This window comes from Zosterops lateralis, assembly GCF_965231275.1.
Source record: "Zosterops lateralis genome assembly, chromosome: 13".
In the NCBI taxonomy this organism is placed as follows: Eukaryota; Metazoa; Chordata; class Aves; order Passeriformes; family Zosteropidae; genus Zosterops; species Zosterops lateralis.
Genome location: NC_139773.1, coordinates 10,212,273 through 10,229,345, shown reverse-complemented (window position 1 = coordinate 10,229,345; position 17,073 = coordinate 10,212,273). Strand labels below are relative to the sequence as shown.

Below are 17,073 nucleotides of genomic sequence, written 5' to 3'. Positions count from 1 at the left end.
TGCTTCATTATTTGCTCATTCACTTAGGTTGTCATATCATACAGCTCATGAATAGCATTCATTTCTGTTGAAACTTTCATACCTGCACCAAGATACCTAAGAAATATCACAAGGAGAAAAGTTGTCCTACATAATATATTGTATTCCTAACGCTTTACTTGGCCTGCAGCTGCTCCTCCAATATTATCATTAATTACAACAGTAATTGTCCTACTTGTGGAGAGTAGAAAACTTTGAATGTTTAGCAAGGTCCTTCCAATTTTTGGAATGCTTCAGTTTAATCTTACTTTTTTAAAGAATGCTCCAAGCAAAACGATGTCCAAAACCTGAAGGGAAAAAGCACTGAACAGCCCTGCAAACACTGCAAGGTCCCCTCCCTCCACTGAGGCAGCTCATTGGACACCTGGTCTCTCCTTTATTACAGGAAAGGGAAAAGAAGAGACAGACACTGTAACAAATCATCATTTTTATTTCAATTTCAGTTTTCCCTGTCAATACATTTTAGTAAATCAATATTTATAATCAAAGATATATTTAATAGAGGGAAAAAAGACTTTTATAATCAAAGAGTTTTCTTTTAATTGCTTCTTCAGAAATATATTTTGATAATAGCAACTGCTCATTACAATACAAACCAGAAAAAGCATTCATGTACTGTGGCATGGGAAGTACTGCCAGTTCTACATGCTCTACATAGTTTCTTTAAAATTTTAACGTTCTTTAGGCCTCAACAAAAACCAAAGCTCCCCTTCCAGGTTTGGTAGCAAACAGACTGTTATCCTCCACTGCTAACCTTTGGCCATCCGTTTGGTAATAAGCTTTTTTTACATTTTTTAGGAAAGTGTTCAGCTTGTCAGTAGGCACCATTGACACAGTGCAGCCACCCCATCCAGCTCCAGTCAGACGTGACCCGATGGCCCCAAATTGCCTAAAAGAAAATAACAGGGGAAAAATAATGTAAAATAAACCAAAAAGAGGTACTTTTTCATATATAAATTTTTTTATAGAAAGCTCAGATTGTTTTGAGTATTCCCATGTCATCAGACTTTTCTGATGTTCACTTGCTTGTATGTAACACTGCAGCAATTTGCAGTTACCCTTTTGGACCAAAGAAAAGTGCTGACGCTTTAAACTGCAATATAGTAATTTCTATCAGTTCCAAAAGTCCCCCTGTTTTGTAATGTTTCAGCATCAGCTGTTTTTAGGATCACAGCGCAGCTGAGATGAAGAAAGCAGGAGAAGAAAGGAATTGTGTTAGCAACATTCATAAGACATCAGAAGTGAAAACAGAAATACATGACAAAAATAACAAAAGAGGGTTCATAAACTAATTGCACAGGATGTAGGCATGCAAGCCATTTTCTAATGTGGCAAAGACAAATAGCTCTATTCTTCCAGGACAGATCTAAACCATGCTGAAGATTCACAGGCTTCTGCAGGACTGCTGAGCATGCCAGTCAAGAATAGGAGAGTTCAGAGACTCTCAAAAAGTCATAGAGTCACCGCACTCTGTATAAATAAACTCACATAAACTTCTGTTCATGCTGAATGAACAGAGTTGGGTAGTTGCTCATGAACTTAAGACTGACAGCAGCAAAGGTAAAGTATGAATGTAGTCCGAAAAGGAAAAAATGCTCTTAATGAGGAGTGTGAACAGAAAGAACAATGACAAATGAATGACATGTGAAATATAAACCATTCCCAGCCTCAAGATACTGGCCTGCTAGAAATGTCCTAGACCAAATCCCATACGGTTACGCTTCAAGACTCAGATGCCATCTCATTAGAATTTGGAATTGTTTTCAATAGTTTGCTTACCTGTGTTCCTGATCTTAGACTCAGAAAAAGTAGGAAAAAAGGAAAAGTAGGAAAGTACCATGTAATAAGTTACTTTGGGGGTTTTTTAACCTACTGAGAACAGAACCAGTCAGATTTAGAAAACTCATCTGAAATCTGATTCTTATGGGAGATCTAATCTGACTTACAAACAAATACTTTTGATGTGTTTCCAATAGTCATGCACAGAGAGATTCACCAGCCCTAGAATATGTTAGAGGGAGAGACAACATCATGTGAATAGCATTGGAAAATGACAGCTCATTTGGAGTGGGCTGTTGTAATTTTTCATGTGTGCATTTTATGTTAAATGAATCTGGTGTAGTGCTGAGTTAGTAGAGGTTAGGTCATATTTCAAGCAAGTACTTGCATATGTGTTTGATTCTAAACACACATCTCTTGTTGAACAGAAACACTTTCTTCAGTGTGTCTGTGTGGTGCCACCCTTCATATTGACTCGATTTTATGTTCATTCTGCATTTCCTGTTGGTGTTCTATTTTACTTATTGTTATTCCTGTAAGCCACTCATTCTCTGATGCAATTTTGGTAGGTTCTAGTCCATGGAGCAACCTAAAATGAGCAGGATCCAATCCAGTCTCAGTTGCAATCAATAAGGAAATTCCCATTGACTTTATAAGACCCAATGCACTTTTCAGAGTCTGTTAAATCAACTGTCTGTACTCATTTGGTCTGTTACCTCAGACGGAACTTTGTATTTCAGATGGTGTCTGGCTTTTATTTTGGTAGGCAACTGAAATCCCTTCAGAATTGTTCTGAACCTTTTATTGATTTCATAATTCTCTGTGGTCATGCTCATGCCTCATTTTTACTGAGTCATTTTTGAATACTTAGTTGAAATAAAGCATAAAGTAGACAGAAAATATCCTTGTTGCTGAGCTGAAGTCACTGTGTTTCAAAACACTGTGGCATAACAGTGTCAAATGTGGTGATAGCAGCCACTTGGGGCTGCTGAGGAACCTGATGGGCAGTGCTGCACCATCTGAAAACCGGGTACCTGATACTACATCAGGATCCAGGAGGGAGCCCCTAATTCAGTGTCTGCAGGAGATGTGGTGCCTGGGAGGTATCTAGATCAAACACAATGAAGTTGTCTTTGGAACAGGTCTGAAACTGCCTCATCAAAGTTTTAATCAGTTCAATACTAAGCTGGATCCCTCTTGTAAAGTGGGATTCCTAGCCAGACACTCCTCTTGTGTACTGGCATCTGGATGGGTTTTGAAGAGGAGTGTGAGCAGACAATCCTGGGGATGAGGAGCTCAGCTGTGCCGTGGGAGGTGTGGAAAGGCCCTGTGTGCTGCTGGGCTACAGCACAGTGACACTGGATCCAGGGACAAGGATCATGTGGCTGGAGTCCAGTGCTGGGGGCACTCAGCCCCCAGTCCAAGGTTCTGGCCTTTGCTTCTGCAAGTGTTTATGTGTCTTGTTCCAGTCTTCACTGGACATTAAGAGATTGGCTTAGGGGGGTGTAAATGAGAGCAAAAATATGAGTACTGCAGCAAAGGAAAGAAGAATAAAAGAATAAAAGAGAGTAAAAATGAAAATCCCATAGTTTGGTATATGGAAAGTAGGCAAGACATGGCAGTAAGTCCATTTTAAAAATAACTGTGCTTTTAAAAGGTGAGAAACCCCTGAGCAATATTGTTAATTTGAGATACTTAAAATTATTAAGTGGCTTTTCTGAAAGCATGGAGTTAACATGGTAAGATTTAAATATATAAATGGAGGGAGGGGGGATTGTGCTTGTTCTGCTTTGTAGTTTAGATTGTATTTGAATAGAAGCTTAATCATTTCTGGCTTTGTTGAAATTTCAAATTATGCCATGATCGCAGGCTCTGCAGCTTTAAGAAACTCATCAGTGGAAATGATAAGAGTCTTGATAAAATGCAGAATTGTGTTGGCTACCATAATGCATCTGGATGTAATGTACAATCTGTATCTTTTAAAAGTGGTCGGAGGGGATTCAGCTGTCTGTCGTGTAAGAGGCATGGCTGGGAACACAAAAATTATCAGGATTTATAGCACCAAAAGATGGAGAATAAGAAAACGAAAGTAAGTTATGTGTAACACTAAGGACTGAGAGATTTTCAAGAGTACCTAATTTACTTAGGAGCTCACTTACTTAGGAGCTCACATCCAATTTTTTGTCCCTTAATGGTTTAGTAAATCTGCTGTGTTACCTGCTTTAGAAGACTAACAGGTAAACTAGCTACTAACAGCATGAGGTGGGTTACAGAAAGCACAAGTCTTCAGTCTTTGCAAAATGAAAAAAAACAACTGACCAACTCGTGGTTACAGTTTTCAGCACTACAAACCACAGCAAGTATGGATCCCTTTCTTTCTTGGCAGAGGTTATACAGTAAAACATAAAGATCTAGGCAAAACAGAAAACATCTGGATATGCAGATTATTCTTCACAGTTTAAACCTTGTAAGGCGAGAGCAGCAGTAGACTCAGGCAATTCTGTGGAATGTATTTTTGGAAAAGCTTTTGAAAGTTACAGGGCGGCTGTATATCATCGTAAGGAAAGAATGTAATTTATGTAGTTCCTGGCCATTTCTATAATCACATCAGCCAAGTCTTCCTAGAGTGACTAGTGATTTTATGTCCTTTAGGTTTTTCAATGTACAACTTAAGAAAATGGGGTTTTTTTCCAAAGATTAAATGCTGGCTTAGCTGCATTCATACGGAATAGCTATACACTTTTAGAAATCTAATTACTGCATCAGAAAAAGATTTAGTACTAAACTTCTAGAGAAGAAAGATGCATTTCTTAGGAAATATTATTGGTGGGACAAGACTGCAAAGAATAATGAACAAACAATTTCCTTTTTTCTGTGCAAAGAATACAATAAAAAATCCCCAGATGAAATAATTTTAATCTATAAATTTGAAGTCTTTCCATGTGAATGACACTGTGCTGTGGTACTTAGCTCTGCCCATCATATGCTGTGGACTCTTCTGCTGGTAAATCAGAAATCTGATGTAACGTGGGCACACATATCACATTTTTTCCTTCACTATTTATATTTTGCTCCCTGGAACAGAAATGCTGTGATGAATTTTAATTTAATTTAGAAAAATCCTAACTGCTGCTTTCCTTTTGGTGCTGTGGCTGTGCTCCTGCCTGCCAGCCAGTGTCCCCCTGCCTGAGCTGGCTGGAGCTGTGTCACCATGGGAGCACAGAGCTCAGCCCAAATGGGGAAAACAATTTCCATTCCTGTGCTGAGCTTCCTGCTGCAAGAGGCTGTCACTGCCATCCTCATTGCTTCACTGCAATGTGGAGTTACAGTGTGTAACTCCACACTGCAGAGCACATCTGGCCAGGCTGTACCTGCTTGTTTTCCCCTGCACAGGGCAGGACAGTTTCCTCCCAGCTTTTCTGAGAAGAGGCCCTGTCAGAATGGATTCCTCAGGTCTGCCAAGTGTAGTCATTGGATTTCACTGACTGAGGCACCAGCCCTGGGCAGTTACTGTACCTAAAGCAATGCAGATGTTAATTTAAGGCTCCTGCCCTGCCAGTCGTGCCTCAAGAAGTGGCAGCGCCAATGCCCTGCATGGGATCAAGACTTTGTTTCCCAAGATCTTTGATAATTCAGTAGAGCTCAGTTTCTGTCTTCAGCTGACCCTGGAGATAGTTATCCCCTCTCACACACGGATCAGCAGCTCCCTTTGAGCAGCTGGGATAACTCTGGTGGAACTGCCCTGCTGAGTGACTGTCACAGCTTATTTTATGATGTGATCACTGTGTGATACAATAAACTGAACACAGCCTGAGAGTTACACACCCTGGATTGGGTCCCAAGAGAAGAATCAAAACTTGTTCTCCTCAGTTGCTATCAGTCTGTCCAGTGGCTATCAGGCTGCTTTGTGTTGTAGCACAAAACAGCACGTGTATCCCACACGCAAAATAATCTGTCAGTGTCCAGAAGTCTTCTGTTCAGTTTTTGTACCCTTCTGCCCCAGAGGCTATTCCATCTTGTCAGCAAAAGAAATCAGACTCACCTAAATAATCATATTTTGTGGTCTATTGATTTACAGACCTGATAAATGGGTACTGCAACTTAAAAAATCCATGAGTGCAGAAGAAAAAAGCATGTGGTAAATTGCATGCTTGTAAAATTCATATTTTCATTCTAAGCCAGACTAATTTCTCAGTTATTAAAAAAAAAAGCAAAAAGCTGGTAAAGGTGGTAAGGTATTTAATTTTTTTAACTTCAAACTGAAACTGTTTATTTTCTTCAAGACAAAAAGATGTAGAGAGGTTGGGATGTCTGCTTCTAAAAGACAGTGAAACAACACTTCTTGATCTCAGGCCTGCAAACACTTGTGTAACCCCAAATTTCCCTTCTGGCTGGGCAGTAATGCTCTGACTTAGGGCAGTTTCCCAAACTAAGCACACCCTTCTCCAAGGAGAAGGAGGAACAATTAGGGGCACAAGTTAGGAGGGTGGCATCACCAGGGAGCCCTTATGGGGCTGTGGGAAGCAGCTGGGACAGGATGGCTGGGGCAGAGGCAGGGACAGAGTAGAGGTGGGACTGCCCAGGTGGGAAACTGTTTATTTCCCCCAGCCACTGTTAAAAAAAATCACCAACCACTAAATTGCTTCTATAGGCAATGAATTTAGATCCAAGTTAGCATCAGGTGTCTGTCCTGGGATTAAATATACCATAAAAAGAGAAATAAAGAAGGACTGAAATGTGTACATTGTTTGATACTGACCCTGTGGGAGGGATGAAATGCTGTGTAGGATGTGAGTACTAAGTGCTTGTTTTCACTTTATGGATTAACACACGACTGTACCAGATCTCATCATCCCCTGTAGCTGAGTCATGGAAACAACAGCCTGATACCACAACAACCTGTGTGTGGGAGAAGAGAAGGGACAAAATGGCACTCAGGGAATGTGCTTTGGAATTGAGATTGTTCCCTCATAACCAAACTGAATTAGAAAGGGATCACAGCTGAAAGAAGAATGCTGGGGTAGAGATGGGGCCTTAATTATATATGGAAAGCTCAGACAGCACAGAGAGAAGCAGAGTGTCAGCCCCTGTAACAGTGAGCACATTCGATTTCTAAACAGTGAAATGCTGGACAACCCATCTGATATACTGGACAACTTATTTTTTAATTGAAAAAATGCAAATAGTATTTCACTACATTTCATCATAATTCCAAGACAACCTAAGATTGTAGGACAGCTTGCTTATGCTCTGGAACTCCTGTGGCAGCAGTACTGAACTGGTATATTTAGATTAGGTATTGGAAAGAAATTCCTTCCTATGAGAGTTGTGAGGTACTGGAATAGATTGCCCAGAGAAACTGTGGATGCCCCATCCCTGGAAGTATTCATGGCCAGTTTGGATGGGGCTCTGAGCAACCTGGTCTGGTGCAAGGTGCCCCTGCCCATGGAAGGGGAGTTGGAACATGATAATCTTTAAGGTCCTTTCCAACTCAAATCATGTTATGATGCTTTAAAGAAATAAAGAAAAAAGTAACAGTTCAGATAGAACAAGTAAGATGATGTTTTAAGAAAACCACTTATGACTTCTTTTGCAACTTACAAAAGAGTAGCCGACAGTCTAACGTAACACTTGTGACGATGAGTCAGTCCAAAAGCAAATCTGTAATAAAGCCATAAACCGTAGCTTTCATCTGAAAGTATTACACAGATGTCAGCAGGGAAACAATTGACCATGTAATGTCCCTGCAGGAGATTAATTTTGTAAGAAGAGACAAGAATACTTTCGTTTTAAGATTGCAGTAGCCAAGGATGTCATATTTTCTCCTCAATTCGAGCTGTATTCTCCACAGAGGATTACTCTTCCTTGTGGTCAGAACTTACAGGCAGATGTCGACCAGGCGATCCAGTTCAGGACAGCTGCACTCATACATCTCCCTGCAGCTGATATGGCTCTGCTTCATTAATTCTCCCAGCAGCTGGAGTGCGTTGGCAGGTGCTTCGCTGCAAATCTTCTGAAATTCCAGCACTCTGGCAGCCTCACTGTACACGTGCTTTGCACGCTGGTATAGCTTAAAGGTGGAAACTGCACAAAAAGAAAACTGCATTATTATTCACTACAAAAGCAATATACGAAAACATAACAAAATTGTGGGGTTTTAGCAATTTATCCTTTATATGAGAGCTCTATAGGCTGAAAGTCTTCTGCAAAAGTTCACCTATATCTCCTTTAAAAGCCCTATTAAAAAATAATGTTTAGAGGTTATCAAAATGGGATGTCCACATCTTTTTTGGTTTTGACAGCTTCATGCAGGTGCTCTGGTTATTTGCTGTGCCACTGAACAGGCTCAGTCCCTTACTTTGCAGAGGCAAGGCAGAAACACAAGGGTTGGCAGTGACAGCGTTAGGGCATTAATCTAAAGCTTTCAGGTTTTCAAAATAGCAGCAGAACAGAGGCAGGAGAACACCTGGAGGGTCCCCAGTGCCCTACAGGCAGCTGTCAGCCAGCACCTGCTGGCCCAGGGCCTTGTCTGTGTCTGCTCCAGGCCAAATCTGCATCAATTATGGAACTGTGCAGATGGACCTTTGCTTGAAAAAAAAACAGCCACCAAACCACAAAAATCATCACCCACTTTTTTTCTTTTCTCAACAATGCAGGCTTACTGTGACTGCAGATAATACTGGATTAAAGGTACAGGGAAGAGAACAGGTGCTTTCACTTTGGTTTTCAGGGTTTATTTTTGGTACAGGCTATTTGCCAACACGTTAGTGCAGCCTGTGTGGATGTGAAGAGATGCCAGACAGGTACTGATTAGTACTGACCTACTGAGATCAAAGACTAGTGCAAGGATTTTGGCTAAACTTTTTCTATTATGCCACAAAAAAGCAATTCTGCTGGGAAGGGTCAGGGTGGTGTCCAAACCTGTGTGGCTGTCAGGGTAGAGACCTCCATCAAGCCTGAATAATGGAGCATAAAAAGGAAGGAGATGGTTGTGGTTAAAGACACCACAAGCCACCCATATTTACAGGAAGGTTTGGTTTGCAACTAATATCTGAGAATTGATCTGCTGTTCCCAAGCTTGTGCTACAGTTCATTGTTTTCCTCTCCCAATATAGTTCTGTTTGCTTTAATACCATGGCTACTATTTAGTAAGTATTGTTCACCAGAAGCATGCATGACATAATTGAATTTATGACTAAATTGGTTTGCGTGAGCTGTTTGGGTGGCAAATATTAATGGACTTTAACCTCTATATGGAGCACCTACTGCATTGTTTCCTTATTTTAGCACAGCAAAGCCTTGCTAGAGCACTTCAGAACATCCTTCATCTTCTTTCTACATGTAAATTCTCCTTTAGTTTCTCTCTCAGTTCAGCTCCTGGTCTCTCTTACTTTCTAAAATGGCAGATAAAACACTCAAATAGAGGTAAAAGGAGAAGCAAGACCAGCCCTGTATTTAAAATAGAACTTGCTGTCTGACTCAGACACACTGAGTTCCTACTTGGCTGTTCTTTGGGGACTGCCAAGTTCTGGAACCACTTCTGTCACTTTCAGTAATCTACATTTGCAAATACATGCAGAAATCTTCCTTGAAAGATTGGAAAGAAAATTAGGTCCAATATGAAGTCTCTTGTGTTGTACACTCCAGACAGCAACCCTTATAGACTAAAACTTCATCAGCACCTCTATAATGCCTTTTTATTTCTCCAGAGTATTTCACAACTGTAAATGCTGAAAATAGTGCTGAGACACAAGTAGTCTAAAATGAGACAGAAACATTTAACATAGCAATGTTCTGCTACTGCTGATATTGCTTCTGCTCCTATTTATTTTGTAATTCAATACAGCCTGCTACTGAGAAACCCTGTGCTGTTTGTCATGTGAACAGGCCTTCTGAAAGCACTTCAAACTAGGACAGAAATGAGAAAATTTGAGTGCCCCTCAGAAACATGGACTTGAGAGTATCACACAGGAAGAGCATATTTTGGTTTCTGATTTTGTTGCTGCTGGAGTTAGTTGCACTGTGTTTTGCAAAGTGGTGCCTCAGTATTTTTGAATGCTGAAGAAAGGCAGCTTGGCCTATTTTTAAGGGTGGTTTCTCTTTAAATATTCTTTTCTTATGAGGCATTGTTTTAGAGCAAGGAGATTTCTAAATGTGCATTCGTTTAGGGAATATCTAAAGTTGCGTGAGAGATTGCCATAGCTCACACTCTCTTGTAAATCACCATTGAACAGTAGTAACCCAAAGAATGAACTGAAAACATGTCTGGTTTCAATTGTCGGGCCACAGACTTGCCAAAGGCTGTGATTGATTCGGAGACCACCCTTTGGTAGAGCAATGCTCTACTGGCCAGATTACCTTAAAATCTCTGGGGTTGTGTTGCGCTCGTCATGTCGGGAATTGGCGACCACAACGGGCGCTGGGCTCTGGCTGCCAGCCAGGGACCTGAGCTGTGTCCTGGGCAGTGCTGGCTCCTGGGAGAGCCTCTTGTGGAGGGGGAATTTGCTACCTTGACACAGCTCCTCTGGCCGGGATCACACTCCTTCCAGGCAGCAGAGAGTGGCTGTGGGTTATTTGCAGACTCCTCTGCGGACATTTACCAAATTAGTACTGGTTAAAGGCTGGGATCCTGGCATTAGCTATTGGTCTGTTACAGGCAGCATTTTATTTCAAAAAAATTCTGTTTGTGTTTAAGAATTTTTGTTATAGCTTGCTTTTCTTCTCAGGCAGTTTTCTCTTCAGGCAAAATTATCTTCAGGACAGCAAACAGCTCAATATACTCTCTAAGCTTTTTCTAAAATAATGAAATTATTCACGTATTTTCAGCTTTCAACACCAAATGCCTCTGATAATACAGAAACCTTCTTCTATCTCTTCTGTTTGGATGAGTAGTCCAAACAAACCCTCTATGCCTAACTGAAGATAGAGTACAGATGATATTTCTAAAATCACATCTATATTGGAATCTGTTTGCTACATCACAGCTTGTATGATTTCCTAAATCATCACGGTAAAGGTTAAAAGAAACAAAACCAGAGAGCCCACACCTGATTAGTTTATATCTGAGCCAAGGCTGGAGTGCTCTGAAAGAGGAAAAGCTGAAGCCCCCAAAGAAACCCTTGCAGGATTGCAGAACTGGGTTATATGGTCTCACTCTCTGTGGTGCTCAAAGGAGAGCACAAAAAGCAGCGTTTAGGGAACTAATGCCAGATTCTTAAAAGCATGTGGGTCCTTAAATCTGCTATAATGCATGGAATTAGGTAATTGATTAGACTGAAAATGTAAATATACTTTCCTAATCCACTCAACAATAATAAAGGCCTGATTTCTCCCACTTCAACTTACTTTTGCGTTCTCTGAGCCGTGCTCCTGCAGAGGATTTCTGTAAGGTCACCCATGAACACGTAAATTCAGTTCACTTACAAACCACCAAATGCCCTTGAAAGAGTGGTGACATTCTCCCGGGCACTAATAGATAGTATTGCAGCAAGAACCTTCCAAGTTGTTGTGACTGAGCAGATTAATGTAAATGAAAGCTTGTTCAAAATCCCTTAACAGACAAAAATGTGGGCTATTAGTCCGAAATAATTGAGGGTTATCTAAATATAACAGAAACGTTAACTGTAGATTTTCAACTGTATGGTCATTATTTTAATTTTAGCTTTACAAAAATTGTGCAAACCTGTCCAGTCCATTCAAAGGAATTTTTTTTTTCTGCATAAGTAAACGTTGTGGCTTCTCAGCAACTCACATTATTTGTTACAACTTCAGCTTCAGCAGATTCCTTTCTTTAGAGGCTTCCTGTACAATTCTATCTGACCTTTAGCTAAAGACCAACCTCTCCAGGCTATATATTTTTTTTCTAGTTGCTTTGGCAGCTTCTAAAGATACATTTCACTGTAGATTAATGAGCTGCACATGGCTGATGGGACTGTTAGAAATTTACAACCGGAAAAACTCACGGACACGCAGTTGTGTAGGGGACAGTTTCTAGCACCATTACTCACGTGGAATTGTACCCTTCTCTGTTAGGCATCCTGCTGATTGAACATGATGAGGGTGAAGGTTTCTGGCTCATAATGTATATAAGAAAATGCTGCCAGATGGCTTTAATTTGAGCCAGATTGTGAACCCCCTACATGAAGTGGGGAACAGTTACTCTACTGGGACTGCTCAAGTAACTGTTTGCAATCTGGCTCTCTGAAAATAAACCAGGGGACGAGTCATCGCTGGATTCGGTGACACATTTAGCAGACACCTGTCTTGAGATTATGATAACTACTGGTTTAAAGTGATTTTTCCTCCAGAGGAACGATGGCTTTACAAGGCGTTTGCAACTAACCTAGACTATTCAGTGCCTGTGCTTAACCTGTGGCACACCCCAAAAGCCTCAACTCTCCAGGTATGGATCTGCCTGGAGCAGCCACATCTCTGTCTCTGGGGTATGTCCCAAAATTTCTCCATGGCATGGATCAGGGCAAGACTGAACTAGGCACCTGGACCCTTAAACTGGAAAGTGCTCTGAGCTCTCTCAGTTTGGAGGTGTAACTTCTGGTCGTGCAGGGCATCTGCTGATGCATGGAGAGAGCTTTTTGTACCCCAGAGCTGCCTGACAGGACACTCGAGACCCCCTCACCTACACCCAGTGCAGGGAGCGCAGAGACTGTTCCTGCACTCGGGCCACCATCAACGCCCAGGAAGGGCTGTTCAAACACCACTTGTGCAATTGGCAGCACAGATTTAGAATTCTCTTTCCAGGGGACAAATAGGAGTTAAACAGCCAAATCCACACAGCAAATGGATGCCTGCTCCTCCCATGGCAATTTCATTCCCAGGTTTAAATGTCAGAATTAGATTAAATTTTTTTATATGAAAAGGAAAACTGGGTTTAAAAAAACCACCTTATTTAAGAAGAAAAACATTTCATGGTTAAAGGAATACGCTGTTTTACAGAAGAATATCCGTTTGTGGCAAAGCTTATAAATACTTAATATCCCACAATCACCACACACTATGTGTTCTGTGAAGCACTTGAGTCCAAGCCAAAATTATGGCACAGTGCACCTTAGAAAGTGATAAATATTATTTTTCTAGAGATGTTCAGAAGCCACAAGTGCAATCCATGTGTAAACATTTGCAAGGGAGCTTTAAACTCAGGATTTTGAGCTGACCAAAGAACAACTGCAGGAAGTTTAGAGAGGCTTTATACATGATCTGTACTTCTCCAAACATGGGGAACGAATGGGCTGTACAGTGGAGAACTGCAGAAATCCCTGAATACTTGCTGTAAAAGGGATGCAAAGCTGCTGTGGGCCTCCAGATCTGGCTTGAGACTTGACCAAAGCCAGTCCATAGAATGTTCCTTTGACATGTAGAGTTTTTATCTGGTTATCCTTACATATTGATAAAACTTTATGTACAGTACTGCCACTGGAGGAGTAGAAGAGGGGAAGCTGGACTTAAGGCTAAACCAGTATGTACAGAGCACTTTTAGATCCTTAAACATGAGACACAATGCCAGTACAAAACAGTATTTGTAATGATCCCTGGGCATGAAAAGATGCCCTAAATGTTATGGTTTGTTCTTCATGTTGAACAAAGAAATTCAGTGACTCTCTGAAATTCTCTGCAGAGGTTACTTATTTGCCAGTATGTTTTCTCTCTCACATGGAGAAGCCAGGCATTGTCATTAAAATAGAGCAGGAAAGTAGAGAGGAAGTAAGGAAAGTGTTTTCTTCAAACAGCCTCTGGTGTTCCAAAGCCAACATAACGTGTAATTTGCATAGTGTGTAACTAACCCAGCCGATTTAGAGTCTTTCTGTGTCTGTCTTGTTTCTTCTGCTTAAGTTTTACAGAAATGTTACTTAATTTCATATTGTACATACAAAAAGGCTTTCAGCATAACCCTTTTTAATTGGTCTTATCAAATGAAATCACGGTCAGGAAAGTTTAAGAGATTCTGTTCAGCAAACATCTGCAAATGGTATTCATAGCTACAGTATAAAATTTCCTTTGAGTTTCTTCTATGGCTTTTATGTCTAAATTTTTCATCTAGACTTTGCTTTTTGAAAAAAAAAATCAAGATAACCTGTATAAACAACTCAATTTTGCAGCACAGTAGAATTTTGTTTTATAAGCCAGGTATAAGGAGTATAAACATCTGTAAGTTAATAGTCCTGCATTGCTTCATGAAGGGGAGAGTGCAGGGACAGTGTAAGATTTACAGCCTTGCAGTTTCCCAGGAAAATGCTGCAGAGTGCATGTACATGGTTCATATATTCCTCATGTACAGACAGTACAAAGTTATCAAAACTCTTTCTATGGAGATAAGGAGCTGGCTTAAGATACCTTATTCCATCTTGGTATCTTCTGGCAGTGTAATTAGACAGTAAGATCATCTCACACTGTCTAATACCAGTGGGGTGCAGAACAGGTTAAAGATTCAGGACCTGTCCTTGCTCAATATATAAAATTTACAATCACTCCAGATTATTTAATTGTCAGTATAGATATGTTACAGATCTATACAAATCCAGTGTACACATTCCTGAAAGCAGTCTTGGGAAGGACTGACAAGGATGTAATTTGGCTCCAAAAGAATACAGATGTTAATGTTACAGAATGAAAACAATGAAGAAGGATTCTGTGTAGTTCTTACAGAAAGATTCTGATCTCAGTTGGAAACCTAGTATGAAAACAAAGGAATTATTTCACAAATTCTCTATTATTTGATATTATTAGCAACCCTACTATATGCATCCAGGATGCATTTCATGCATGACAATGCTCATGACTGCGTGGTGTAATCCTAAACTTGGGAAATACTTTAGATAGCAAATTGTTCAACTCCACCAACATCTTCCAAAGAAATAGTCCAAACAAAAGAAATAGTAAAAGTGACAGGAACTTTCTCAGGAAAGACCAAGACGACTTGCTGCACAGTGCCTGTTTTAGGAAGTGATCGTGTATTTATCAGTTAAGAACAGAAGCACAAACCCATCTATGCTGGTCTTGAACACCAGTTAAGTGATTTGCTATTTTCATCATCTAGAAACAGTTCAATCAAAATCAAAGTCTGCTGTATTTTAAGTTAAAAGTTAGAATGAAAATATCAATTGATGATAGTATCAATTCTTTCACTTCCCAACCACAATTCCAGCCAAGTATTCTGGCAAGACTTCCACTTGCACTACTTACTAATGCATAAAATTTTTATATAATACAAACATTGTACAGTAAACCCCACCATTTCATATATGCTTACCATCTTGCATGTTTTGACTAAGGATCTGAGAGCGGAGCTCCTCCAGGCTAATTCCCAGGCATTTACAAATTTCCTCTGTGCTGTAAGGCTCAGGATGTAATACCTCCTCGATGATGGTCAGCATTTCCTCTAGGCTAACTCCTAGTTTGGTTTGCACATCATGGAGTCTCAACATTTTTCTCCACTCCAAACCTTTTGACTTTGAGAGAAGCTAAATTAAAAAAAGAAAAAAAAAAAAAGAAAAAGAAAAAGAAAATATTATGCTTTCCTGTTTAAAAATATTAGTTGTCTCTAAGTATCTTTAAGGCCCATTTTCTCTTTCCACTTCTTAATTGAGAACCATCAGAACCTACTTTCTATCAGTACAGAGAAGTCAATACTTATATTTATTATTAAAGGTCTGTGAATGACAGATATTCTTCCTTCAAATCAGGTACTGTCTATAAAAGTCCTACTGGCATTATTTGTGTGATATCAGATCAGTGATTTATCTTCTTCCATGGACTTTGTTACTTCAAGCACTTACTAACCTTTTACAATCCCATCTGGACAACTGTTTATACAAGTGTTATGATGTTGTAACACTAAAAGTCATTAAAATGTCTATTTCCATACCATTAATATTTGCTCTAACATTTCAGTTTGACATTTCCAATACACTCCTGGAATTTTCTGATGAACACTTGAGGTTGTTATTACAACCTTTTCTCATAATAGCCTTAAAAATATGAAAGTGATCATAAAATTTGTGGGGAGGATAACCATAACCTTTCTCAATCTCTGGAGTTTTAAGTAAAATTTAAGCACCTTCTTTGACATCCAATTTAAAGGAACTTTTGAGCCTTTACAGGAATGGTACAATGTTGGTCTGAATCTCTTCCATTCCTACACAGTTGCTGTGATATTCATTAGTATAGATGGATCTGCTTTCCCCACTCCTGGCAATGATACCATGCTTTGTGTATCTTTTTGATGTTTTGGCAGTTGACAGTCATTACTTCAACACACCAGGATCCTGAAAGGCAGAATGTCCAACAGGCTTTTCTCTGGAAGTCTGAAATATGTGTTGATGTTCCTGTGTGCCTAATGATAGTGGTAAAGCAGCTTTCCTCATGAGGTGAAATATTTTTATGTTATGAATTATAGAAGAATAGTCAGTGGTCAGTGACACACCGCCTGTAATTTCAACAGATTACAAAGTAAAACAAAGATTAGCAGGTACAGCCCAATGTCATTTTACTCTGTTTGTAGGCACATGGTATATCTCCAGTGCTCTACTATTTAAATTGAGTTTAAAACTTCTAGATCAAGCTGTATGTCTGGAAAGAGTTTAAACTGGTACAGAAAGACCAGGGAATGAAATCCTTTTTCTATACGAATCAGCATTCAAACATTTTATCCACAAGGCCAAGATTTCACCCAGTGTTTTATTCTTTTCAATAAGCTCAGGTTTGGACTGAGATTGATTTGAAATAATTTGTCTTGATTCAGCTAAGCCATTTAATTTTCTGAGTTAAAAAGTCATAGGATTTACACACAGGTCTGGAAAGTAGTTGCTTTGTTTTGTGCAAAGTTACAGCATGAAATTTAAGCAGATCTGCTGCCCAACTATCTGGTGTAGATTCTCACTCTCCCTCAACAGTGCTTTTATTGCAGGGGCTCTTCCAGTTTTGCTTTATTGCAGTATCTAAAAATTAACTACTTTTGGTGCCATCTAGTGACTTGCTGAGATTTATGTGAGGCTCAGCAGAGCAAAGCAAACAAAATCCTAATCATATAACACTGCTGTCATTTAAAACAAAATTTTATATGTCCAGTGGTAGAGAAAGAAGCAGAACTGTCGAGTGACTAATGCAGAAATCAGTGTAAGAGAATTTTTTTTGTAAAAGACTGGTGAAGTCACTTCTGGCCTCCTTTTCAAAGGCTCTGAGTACCTAGAACTCCACATCCTTTATGCGATTTGTATTTAAACTTACTTACTGATAAGTTAG

General features: G+C 39.8%; 1 protein-coding gene across 1 annotated transcript in view; it reads right to left on the bottom strand.

Moving 5' to 3' along the window:
* Positions 1-456: 456 nt before the first annotated feature.
* Positions 457-17,073, bottom strand: part of GALK2 (galactokinase 2) — a 46,527-nt gene continuing 29,910 nt past the window's right edge. The window contains exons 8-10 of the mRNA XM_083870994.1: positions 15,083-15,293; positions 7,701-7,902; positions 457-928 (exon numbers count right to left, since the gene is read on the bottom strand). Of these exons, the coding sequence (XP_083727120.1) occupies positions 721-928; positions 7,701-7,902; positions 15,083-15,293 (621 nt within the window). The 3' untranslated portion in view covers positions 457-720. The remainder of the gene's footprint in view (positions 929-7,700; positions 7,903-15,082; positions 15,294-17,073) is intronic.